The sequence below is a fragment of the Oncorhynchus masou genome, chromosome 1 (genome assembly GCF_036934945.1).
Source record: "Oncorhynchus masou masou isolate Uvic2021 chromosome 1, UVic_Omas_1.1, whole genome shotgun sequence".
NCBI classification, from domain to species: Eukaryota; Metazoa; Chordata; class Actinopteri; order Salmoniformes; family Salmonidae; genus Oncorhynchus; species Oncorhynchus masou.
Genome location: NC_088212.1, coordinates 22,930,647 through 22,942,681, shown reverse-complemented (window position 1 = coordinate 22,942,681; position 12,035 = coordinate 22,930,647). Strand labels below are relative to the sequence as shown.

Below are 12,035 nucleotides of genomic sequence, written 5' to 3'. Positions count from 1 at the left end.
ACATAACAGTAAGGAACAGAACAGAACATAACAGTAAGGAACAGTACATAACAGTAAGGAACAGTACATAACAGTAAGGAACAGAACAGTACAGGACAGTACAGTACAGGACATAACAGTAAGGAACAGATCAGTACAGTACAGTACATAACAGTAAGGAACATAACAGTACAGTACAGAATATAACGAGTAAGGAACAGAACAGTACAGAACAGAATATAACAGTAAGCAACAGAACAGTACAGAACAGTACAGTAAGGAACATAACAGTAAGGAACAGAACAGAACAAAATGGTACGGAACGGAACACTACAGAACAGAGCAGTACAGCGCAGTACAGAGCAGTACAGAACAGAACAGTACAGAGCTCTTAAGCGCTGAGCTGTATTAGACTCCCTCCTTTAGATTCACTAAACAGCAGAGTAATCCAGGACAACACTGGAGGTAGAATAGTCCTACATAGACAATATCAGAGGTGTTTTCTGAATGTGTCATCCACTCTGTACCCTGTTCAAATTACTGTCAAGGGAAAACAGCATTTTATTTCTGTTAAATTGGTTTACAGCATTTCCTGTCCTTACACTACAGTACAGTAGTCCCTGGACTGGCAGCTACTCCCACACGTATCCCTATACCATCAATGTCTGGTGAATCATGCCGTAGACTTGAGTGTAATGCCAATGCTGTGTCATTTGGAATGTGTATGTTTTCTTCTGTTCATTGTTTTGAAGCCCAGGGGGCATGTTGTCTCTCTCTCTCTCTCTCTCTCTCTCATTTACACACAAACACACAAACTGGCAGAGCTTAATGGAAGGCCTCCTAATGAGTGCTGTACTAGCTGCTATTAGGACGAATTTATTACTTCTCGGAAACCAAATCTAATTCTCACTTGCTGTTCCACTAAATGGCATCAGCTGTTTCTGTACAATCAATGTGGCATTATGCTCTTCATAAGGCCATGATAAACTAACAAAACATCTTTGACAATTACATTTTTTGTTTTTATCTGCAGGGTTTTGATCGGCAGCACCACCTAATGGGCCATTTCTAGAAATCCTCCAATCAGAGCACAGATTTTGGTCATGTGATCAGTCTACCATCTAAAATGTTTTGGAAAACAACTGTTTTTGATCTGAAGTGAGAGAAAATCTACTCCCGTGTTGGAGTGAAAAGTTGACTTCTAAGTCTCAAATTATTTCTTACAGCAATACACACTGAGTATACTAAACATTAAGTACACCTGCTCTTTTCATGACAGACTGACCAGGTGAATCCAGGTGAAAGCCATGATCCCTTATTGATGTCACTTGTTAAATCCACTTCAATCAGTGTAGAAGCCAGGTTAAATAAGGATTATTAAGCCTTGAGACATTTGAGACATGGTTTGTGTGCCATTCATAGGGTGAATGAGCAAGACAAATGATTTAAGTGCCTTTGTGTATGATAGTAGGTACCAGATGCACTGTTTTTTTGTCAAGAACTGCAACGCTGCTGGGTTTTTCATGCTCAACAGTTTGTGTTTCAAGAATGGCCCTCCACCCAAAGGACATCCAGCCAATTTGACACAACTGTAGGAAGCATTTCAGTCAACATGGGCCAACATCCCTGTGGAATGCTTGACACCTTGTCGAGTCCATGCCACGACAAATTGAGGCTGTTCTGAGGGCAAAAGGCAGGGTGCAGCTCAATATTAGGAAGGTGTTTTGTACACTCAGTATATGGTCATATGTTAATAAATATATACTGTGCACAGTTTGTCATGTTTAACTGACAAAAATATCCATGGTTGGATGCTAACCAGAGGTCATGCAAAGTCAATGGGACAAACTGGCTAAATTAGCTATCTAGCTAGCCAGGTAGAGTTTTAGCTAGCTATAGCTGTGTATATTTCATTTTAGATAGCTAGCCAGCTAGTTAAACATACAAAAAAACTATCTTAAAACCATTTACATCTTTCTAGTTTACGATTATGAAGTTGGAAGTTTGCTTAATGTAGCTAGTTATCTTTGTCTATATTGCCATTGACTTGACTGGCAGCAGGTTGAGTTGATGGACAGAGCACAGCTGTGAATTTCAGTACAGATGTGGCAGTCAATAACAAGCTATAGGAGAGGAGTAAATAAATGGGGGAAATAAGCTTAAATTGATCTATTGATCTAATATTAATGTTCAAGTTGCTCATTGCTCCAGTGTCTCATACCCACCTCCATTGCCAGCAAAATTGCTCTGCAATATTTCCCCCCAAAACGACGGTGTATCATGGTCTTTAAAGACTTGTGTTTTACTTTGTCAGAAAGTCAGTTGTCTCAACAGTTGTACCTGTTGTCTCGTCACTGGCTGCACTCAGTATCCCATCTGCGAAGATGGCGTAAACTCCGACTCTGTAAGACTCTGTGTACATCATACAATCCGGTGGTATAAAGTACTTAAGTAAAAATACTTTAAAGTACTACTTTTAAGTAGTTTTTTGGGATATCTGTACTTCACTATTGATATTTTGCTCTACTTTTACTTCACTACATTCCTAAAGAAAATAATGTACCTTTTACTCCATACATTTTCCCTGACACACAAAGTACTCATTACATTTTGAATGCTTAGCAGGACAGGAACATGGTCACATTCATGCATTTGTCAAGATAACATGCCTGGTCATCCCTACTGCCTTAGATCTGGCGGACTCACTACACAAAAATGCTTTGTTTGTTGTGTTGGAGTGTGCTCCTGTCTATCCTTAAATAAAGCATTTTTGGTGGGTTTGTATCTTTTGATTTATACAAATGCCTACGACTTTGACGATGCAATTTTTTTTAAATTGTGAAACAAACAAGATAAGAAACGGAAAACTTGAGTGTGTATAACTATTCACCCCCCCCCCAAGTCAATACTTTGTAGAGCCACCTTTTGTAGCAATTACAGCTGCAAGGCTCTTGGGGTATGTCTCTATAAGCTTTGCACATCTAGCCACTGGGAATTTGAACCATTCTTCAAGGCAAAACTGCTCCAGCTCCTTCAAGTTGGATGGGTTCCGCTGGTGTACAGCAATCTTTAAGTCATAAAAGAGATTCTCAATTGGATTGAGTTCTGGGCTTTGACTAGGCCATTCCAATACATTTAAATGTTTCCCCTTATCCACTCGAGTGATGCTTTAGCAGTATGCTTACAGTCATTGTCCTGCTGGCAGGTGAACCTCCGTCCCAGTTTCAAATCTCTGGAGGACTGAAACAGGTTTCCTGTATTTAGCACCATCCATCATTCCTTCAATTCTGACCAGTTTCCCAGTCCCTGCCAATGAAAAACATCCCCACAGCATGATGCTGCCACCACCATGCTTCACTGTGGGGATGGTGTGCTCAGGGTGATGAGGTGTTGGGTTTGGGCCAGACATAGCATTTTCCTTGATGGCCAAAAAGCTCAATTTTAGTCTAATCTGACCAGAGTACCTTCTTCCATATGTTTGGGGATTCTTCCACATGCCTTTTGGCAAACACCAAACGTGTCTGCTTATTTTTTTCTTTAAGCAATGGCTTTTTTTCTGGACGCTCTTCCGTTAAGCCCAGCTTTTTGGAGTGTACAGCTTAAAGTTGTCCTATGGACAGATACTCCAATCTCCTCTTTGCAGCTCCTTCAGGGTTGTCTTTGGTCTCTTTGTTGCCTCTCTGATTAATGCCCTCCTTGCCTGGTCTGTGAGTTTTGGTGGGCGGCCCTCTCTCTGGCAGGTTTGTTGTGGTGCCATATTCTTTTCATTTTTGTATTATTTTATTTGTATTGTTATTATTATTTTATATTTTAAACCCCTTTTTCTCCCCAATTTCATAGTATCCAATTATTAGTAGTTACTATCTTGTCTCATCGCTACAACTCCCGTACGTGCTCAGGAGAGACGAAGGTCGAAAGTCATGCGTCCTCCGAAACATGACCCAACCAAGCCGCACTGCTTCTTAATACAGCGCGCATCCAACCCGGAAGCCAGCCACACCAACGTGTCGGAGGAAACACCGTGCACCTGGTGACCTTGGTTAGCACACACTGCGCCCGGCCCGTCGTTTTACTGTGGTTATAGATACTTTTGTGGCTGTTTCCTCCAGCATCTTCACAAGGTCCTTTGCTGTTGTTCTGGGATTGATTTGCACTTTTCACACCAAAGTACGTTTATCTCTAAGAGACAGTACACGTCTCCATCCTGAGCGGTATGACGGCTGCGTGGTCCCATGGTGTTTATACTTGTGCACTATTGTTTGTACAGATGAACGTGGTACCTTCAGGTGCTTGGAAATTGCTCCCAAGGATGAACCAGACTTGTGGAGTTCTACAAAATAAACTTCTGATGTCTTGGCTGATTTCTTTTGATTTTCCCATGATGTCAAGCGAAGAGGCAATGAGTTTGAAGGTTGGCCTTGAAATACATCCACAGGTACACCTCCAATTGACTCAAATGATGTCAATTAGCCTCAGAAGCTTCTAAAGTCATGATATAATTTTTGTGAATTTTCCAAGTTGTTTAAAGGCACAGTCAACTTAGTGTATGTAAACTTCTGACCCACTGGAATTGTGACATTACTTGTATCATGCACAAAGTAGATGTCCTAACTGACTTGCCAAAACTATAGTTTGTTAACAGGAAATTTGTGGAGTGGTTGAAAAATGAGTTTTTATGACTCCAACCTAAATGTATGTATACTTCTGACTTCAACTGTATTTTCTTTTTCAAGAGGTCTATGAAAAGTGGATGTAGAACCATTAGACAGGGTGATTGACATAGCAGTAGTGGATGAAGACCTTGACCAGCAGGTGTGGTTGCTGGGGAGAGGTGTCATCATCCAAATCCTCTGCATCCTCCACTTTGTTGTGAATAAAATAAAGGGATGTATCGTTATAAGACACACAGAATCACAGTTGACTAAATGTACAAAACAACATTAGGGTCAACTTTACCTGAGCAGTGACTCACATAGAAAGTGTGAAGCACACACACACAATGCAAACAGTAACACTTTGGAGACAGAGGAAGAGGTGAGAACCACAAATCAACAATGGCCATAAGAGTTTAGTGGCCTCTTCAAAGTTACAAGGATGAAACTTAGAACAGCAAACAGTGAACTAATATGAAACATAGACAATACCTACTTTGTAATTATATAACATTGAAATTACTTGTTACAATGGCCTATGTAAACTAAATCCAAAGCACAAAAAGCAGACAACTTGTAAAAAACGAAATACATATAGTAAATTAGCTATATAAAGTCATGAAGATAATTTACTTACAGATCTAAAAGTGGATCCAATCCTTCTAGAAAGCAATCTTCGTCGTCCGAGTCGAAATTCTCGTTGTCCAAATCGCTCCCCTAATCCGTGTCCGACTCCAGTATTTTATTCAAAGTTTCTATGTCGGTATACTTATTCATAGCTGCCTTCTTTTTAGGTTCCTGTTTGATATTCTTCATTTTTACCTTTTTTTCACCCTTGAGAAACTATATTTTATGCTAAAGAAATTAAATTAAATCGTGCTTGGTGCATCTTGTCTCTGAGCCCGGTAGTAATAGTTTGCGGTATGCATAAAAGGTTCTAGGCCTTGCTTTGTCCCACACAGGTCAACTGCATATCTCTGGAAAGCTTATCTCGTTGGCTACAAGACTGTCAAGGTGCCCCAGTAGCCAATCCCCTGTGTAATGGATGCCTACAGCGAGTAAGCAGGTATCGTCATATTTTGTATGCTCAAAGATGTGACGCGAATGTGAACATTCAATGTGTCCATTAAGTCATACATCATCAGATAACATCGGCAATAGGTAATATTTGTTCCTACCAACATAGGGATTCATTTGATACCCCTCATGTAGCCATAGCTCAAACACAGACCAAATGGAAGCTTATCTTGTAAGATATTTGGTGAAAACGCTGTGTAAAATAAACATTTTGACTCTCGGGTCTGGTGATCAATAACGATAGGTCCCAGGCAGACAAATAAGACATCCTCATGATCTATGGAGTCCCGGCTTTTGGTGTGTATCAACGTATTCCGTGTTTATTTTGTTTATGCTTCACAATGCTAAACGGAATGTAGGTAGCAGCCATCTTGAAATAAGGTCATCAGCTCAGCCTGCCCTTATAATTTTGTATGCCCATGTATGGTAGTAATTCACACCAAATATTTTAAGATACTGATCAATAGCCAATATACTCAACTCTCCGCAGACACCTTGCTTTTGCAAATAGGGGCTACTGTTCTCATACCATAATGAATTGAATAAAACAAATCCAATAGGGTCCCCAAATATGGGGCCTTAACATTTAAGAGGTTTTAAATAAACTTGATTCCTCATCAATCTACACACAATACCCAATAATGACAAAGTGAAAACAGGTTTTTAGAAATTATTGCAAATTCATAAAAAATTTAAAACAGAAATATTTTTTTTACATAAGTATTCAGACCTTTTGCTATGAGACTCGAAATTAAGCTCAGGTGAATCCTGTTTCAAATGATCAACCTTGAGATGTTTCTACAACTTGATTGAAGTCCACCTGTGGTAAATTAAATTGATTGGACATGATTTGGAAAGGCACACACCTGTCTATATAAGGTCCCACCGTTGACAATGCATGTCATAGCAAAAACCAAGCCATGAGGTCAAAGGAATTGTCCGTAGAGCTCAGAGACAGGATTGTGTCGAGACACAGATCTGGGGAAGGATACCAAAACATGTCAGCCGTGTTTACTGTGGTCAGAAGGGATAAAGGTCACTGATGCACTGTGACAGGGCTGTGTCATATTCTAAAGGCCACTGTCTGTCCTGCAGGGGGCCGGGGCCAAGGCTGCAGCCACACACAGGGGTTAGAGGCCACAGCCCCAGGAGCAGCGGGCAGAGACAGCAAGGCTCATCTTTTATCTCATCACTCCTCTTAATGTCCCCCGCCCTCCTGCCCAAATCACCCCATCAGCTTACTCTGTGAGCGCTTTGATTAGAACAAAGGGAGTGCCACAGACAGCCCAGCTTGAGGCACAACACTGGCTTTTAATATTTTTCTCTTACCCCCCCTTCTCAATTCAATTCAAGGGCTGTATTGGCATGGGGTGGCAGGGAAGCCTATTGGTTAGAGTGTTGGACTAGTAACTGAAAGGTTGCGAGTTCAAATCTCCGAGCTGACAAGGTACAAATCTGTCATTCTGCCCCTGAACAGGCAGTTAACCCACTGTTCCTAGGCCATCATTGAAAATACAAATTTTTTCTTAACTGACTTGCCTAGTTAAAGAAAAAAAAAGTGAAACATATGTTAATATTGCCCAAGCAAGTGAAGTAGATAATAAACTAAAGTGAAATACACAATAGAAATGTACACCTTCTCTCTCTCCCTTTTGTTTTCATCCTCCAACTTTTCCTCTGTGTGGAGTAGAAGGTCAGGTTTTTCAGATCCTTCCCAGCAGGGTAATGTCCATCTGTCAGTCATGCTGTGTCCTGTTGCTCCACAACTCACAGCTGTACAGCTGTAAATCAATATTCACATACTGTACCACTTGGTCTGAACCTTGACTTCTGACTCATGTTCTTGTTGCTTATATTGTGTGTGATATGTAAGCTACAGTTTCTTTAGATTTTCCAGGTCCTTTATTATTATACTGTAGTTTTAGCTTTAAACAGTTTCCCATTTTCAGGCATAGTATCCCAGCTCTGAGCAGTTTGATATTGTGCGCGCTCCGTGCTGCTTGCAAAATGTGTCTATGCGTGATTGCTTGTTACATCAGCTGATGTCACAAAGTGCTGTACAGAAACCCAGCCTAAAATCTCTCTTTCTCAATTCAATCAATTCAAAGGGCTTTATTGGCATGGGGAACATATGTTTACATTGCCAAAACATGTGAAATAGATAAACAAAAGTGAAATAAACAATCAAAAATGAAGAGTAAACATTACACTCACAAAAGTTTCAGAAGAATAGAGACATATAAAGTGTCATATTATGGCTATGTATAGTGTTATAATGATGTGCAAATAGTTAAAGTACAAAAGGAAAATAAATAAACATTAATATGGGTTGTATTTACAATGGTGTTTGTTCTTCACTGGTTGCCCTTTTCTTGTTGCTGCTGTGATTGCAAACTGTGGTATTTCACCCAATAGATATGGGAGTTTATCAAAATTGGATTTGTTTTCAAATTCTGTAGGGGTCTGTGTAATCTGAGGGAAACATGTGTCTCTGATTTGCTCATACATTTTGGCAGGAGGTTAGGAAGTGCAGCTCAGTTTCCACCTCATTTTGTGGGCAGTGTGCACAGCCCACCTTCTCTTGAGAGCCAGGTCTGCCTATGGCGGCCTCTCTCAATAGCAAGGCTATGCTCACTGAGTCTATCCATAGTTAAATCTTTCCTTAATTTGGTGTCAGTCACAGTGGTCAGGTATTCTGCCACTGTGTACTCTCTATTTAGGGCCAAATAGCGTTCAAGTTTGCTCTGTTATTTGGTAAAATCTTTTCAATGTATCAAGTAATTATATTTTTGTTTTCTCATGATTTGGTTGGGTATAATTGTGGTACTGTCCTGGGGCTCTGTGGGGTCTGTGTTTGTGAACAGAGCACCAGGTCCAGCTTGCTTAGTGGGCTCTTCTCCAGGTTAATCTCTCTGTAGGTAATGGCTTTGTTATGGAAGGTTTGGGAATTGCTTCCTTTTAGGTGGTTGTAGAATTCCTCTTTTCTGGATTTTGATAATTAGCGGGTATTTGCCTAATTCTGCTCTACATGCATTATTTGGTGTATTATGTTGTACACCGGGATGTTTTTGCAGAATTCTGCATGCAGAGTCTCAATTTGGTGTTTGTTCCATTTTGTTTCTTCTTGGTTGGTGAGCGGACCCCAGACCTCACAACCATAAAGAGCAATGGGTTAACTGTATCTGATTCAAGTATTTTTAGGCAGATCCTAATTGGGATGTCGAATTGGTCCTGATGTTTAGGCCGAGGTTGGTATAGTTTTTTGTGTGCTCTATGGCATTGGTGTCTAGATGGTATTTGTGGACCTTTCTCCCTATATCTCTCTTTCTCCCCATCTCTGTCTCTTACTCCCTATCTCTCTCTTTCTCCCTATCTCTCTCTCTCCCTCTCTGTCTCTCTCCCTGTCCCTGTCTCTCTCTTTCTCCCCGTCTCTCTCTCTCTCTCTCTCTGTCTCACTACTGTCCCTCTCTCTCTCTGTGTCTCTGTCCTCCTCCCTCCCCTCCCATCCCTCCGTTAACAGGTCTTAAGGAGCTAGTACTACACACAGAGAAGTTGTGGGTGGAAGGAGGAAGATAAATAAAAGCATGTCCTCAACCTCAGCTACTCAATCCAGGGAGATGGCAACAGTGATGTTCTGTTTGTGGCTTCACAGTGCAGGTTAATGAGTCTTGGTAATCCAACCTTTACCCAATCAGCAGTAGGCCTATTTATTCCCAGGATGCACCTGTATAATAATAATTTAAATGGGCTTATTTAATTGACTAGATAATGAGTTATGGGTCTGTGGTTACACAAACCACCACATGCACCTTTCAGCGTTTTTTAAATTGACGGTTCTATGGTGTGAGTGCATTCGGAACAAGCACTGATGCAAATGAATGACGCTCGTTTGATTTCCAAAGTGTAATTGCATGCATTGTGTAGAGCAGTGTTTCCCAACCCTAGTCCTACAGTATCCCTAACAGTATACATTTTTATTGTAACCCTGGACAAGCACACCTGATTCAACTTCTCAACTAATCATTAAGCCCTCAATGTGGGTGTGTTTGTCAAGGGCTACAATGAAACGGTGTACTGTTGGGGCACTCGAGGGCCAGGGTTTGGAAAACACTTGTGTAGAGTGCATTTACAGTATATTGTCCTTTACTGTACAGTGTAGGAAACTTTATCTTTCAGCTAATGATCTTTGGGCCTGTGTCTGGTAAATGTTTGTTTATTAAATAGGTTTGTCTATTTGTCTTTCTGCAAGGGAAACTGGGCTGCTTGTTGTTCCAAGATATTATCAGATTGTGTCAGAAATATGATTGCTTCATGGTGTAACCACAGAGATCTGATGTTTTCATACACCCCTGACTGTATTGGCAATATGGACTCGCAAATCATACTTTTTGAAGTTTTTAATGTAGAGGAAGCAAAGACTAGAAGTGTCTCTCCAAAAGGTTTCACTCACAGCCAGTTCCACAGTTGGGAGGCAGACTGCTGTCAGCAGATGAGTGCTCCAGGCTCTGACCTGTAGCTACAACTGTGTGCGTTGCTCCCAGGCTTGTCCGATAAGTGTGTGTGTTTGTCCCCGCAGGGAGTTTGCCAAGGAGCGTGAGCGTGTGGAGAAGAGGCAGGAGTTTCTGAAGCTTCGCAGGCAGCAGCAGATCGAGAGGGAGCTGACTGGATACCTGGAATGGATATGCAAGGCAGGTCAGACTGCCCTCTACTCCTTCTCGCTTTTACTTTTAAAACTTTAACTTTACTCTAATACTTAAGTTTACTTAAGTTTACTTAAGTACTGCTTCAGATTTTGCTAGTTACAGGCAAATGGGAGTTGATACCTTATGCAGTAATCTACCGCACATGTTCTTATATCTAGCTATATGACCTAGAAATATACAGTATATTACATTATGCTGACATAGCATTAGTCCTAGGGTTTTATGATATGTAATATTAACTATGCTGATGGTTTGGAAATCTGTGTGTGCGTGCGTGCGTGTGTGTGTGTTCATGTTATGGTGTGTGGCTATGTATTTGTTTCAGAGGAGGTGATGCTGGCAGAGGAGGACAAGCATGCTGAAGAGATGTCTCCACTGGATGGAGCGTGGTACAAGAGGAAACACAACAACCCAGGTGAAGGGTATACTCGGGCCCTGACTTAGGCTGCTCAGACCGCCTGATCTGATCAGGGAAAACTCAGGACATTGGGGATGAGATTTGTCTGTGTTGTCTCCCTGTGTCTGCCCAGGACTGTCTTCCCAGGCTCCTCTCTGGCTGTGGCTATGTCAGGCTTTGGGCTGATGCCACCCACCCTCTCTGATTTAGATATTGTGCTGCTGCTTGTTAGCCCAGCACAGAATGAATCACAGCCCGAGTGTGAACCCACAGTAATTATGGGTGTTGGGGCAACATGTAAATTTGATTAAAACAGGAGAGAGGTGCACAGTGCTACAGTTCAGAGAGAGCCTGCCTGGGAGAGTGTGTGTGAGGGGGCTGTGTTGCCAGTCAAGTTTGAATGGTCTATTGCGCCAACAAGACCTAAGAGGCCTCTCATGAGATGCTGTTTCACAAGCTGTCATAAATGTGAAGGGTTCAAGTTGTGGGCTGCTTTTTTGAATGTGAGTTATCTGATGGAAGTACTGTATTAATACCCTCTAGAGTCTAAGCCCTGTCTAAGCAGCCCATGCAAAAAACAGATATCTCTAGCTTAAACAGATGGATTTGGATGGGAATCTTTGTATGATGTTAATTAGAATTCTGCGGGGGTGTGGAAATTGTAGGCTAAGGGTTTTAATTCTCTGAGAGCCGATGTCATACCCATCAGTACTGCTAACCCTACAGTATTGTTCTAATGTGTGTTCAGTGTTAAAAAGAGCCAAGAAGAGCAAGAATGACCTGATCAACGCTGAGGAGGGCGAAGACCACTTCACTGACATCTCATCTGTTGGTAAGGCCAATGCCCGTGACCTCTGACCTCTCAACCAACCTGTTAGCTTTCACACTGCTCACTGCTGTATACTGATCTACCTTTGTACTGGCTGTCTCGTGTCTCTAATGTCAGTCTCAACTGCAAGTCTGGAACGATATTTTTTCAAACTGTCCTTCGATTGAATAATGTTGCATATTAAATAATTTTGTATTTTTAGTAGTTTGTCTTTTCAGCGGTATTGGGCCAATTGCCTACAATATGTATCAATTTGGGTTGAATATTAGCCTTTATAACTAAATAAGTAACTACACTTCCTATTATTCCCATTATGTGACATAATGACTCCTGGTTTTGTCTATTCTGTTAGACAAGTGACCTTTAAGAAAGACTAATGATAGAAGCATTGCAATAGA

At 41.2% G+C, this 12,035-nt stretch overlaps 1 protein-coding gene across 1 annotated transcript in view; it reads left to right on the top strand.

The window, feature by feature from the left end:
* The window catches only part of LOC135539461 (voltage-dependent N-type calcium channel subunit alpha-1B-like), a 183,754-nt gene that overhangs the window by 101,311 nt on the left and 70,408 nt on the right, over positions 1-12,035 (top strand). Inside the window, exons 8-10 of the mRNA XM_064965362.1 lie at positions 10,285-10,400; positions 10,737-10,792; positions 11,556-11,640. Coding sequence (XP_064821434.1) covers positions 10,285-10,400; positions 10,737-10,792; positions 11,556-11,640 — 257 coding nt within the window. The remainder of the gene's footprint in view (positions 1-10,284; positions 10,401-10,736; positions 10,793-11,555; positions 11,641-12,035) is intronic.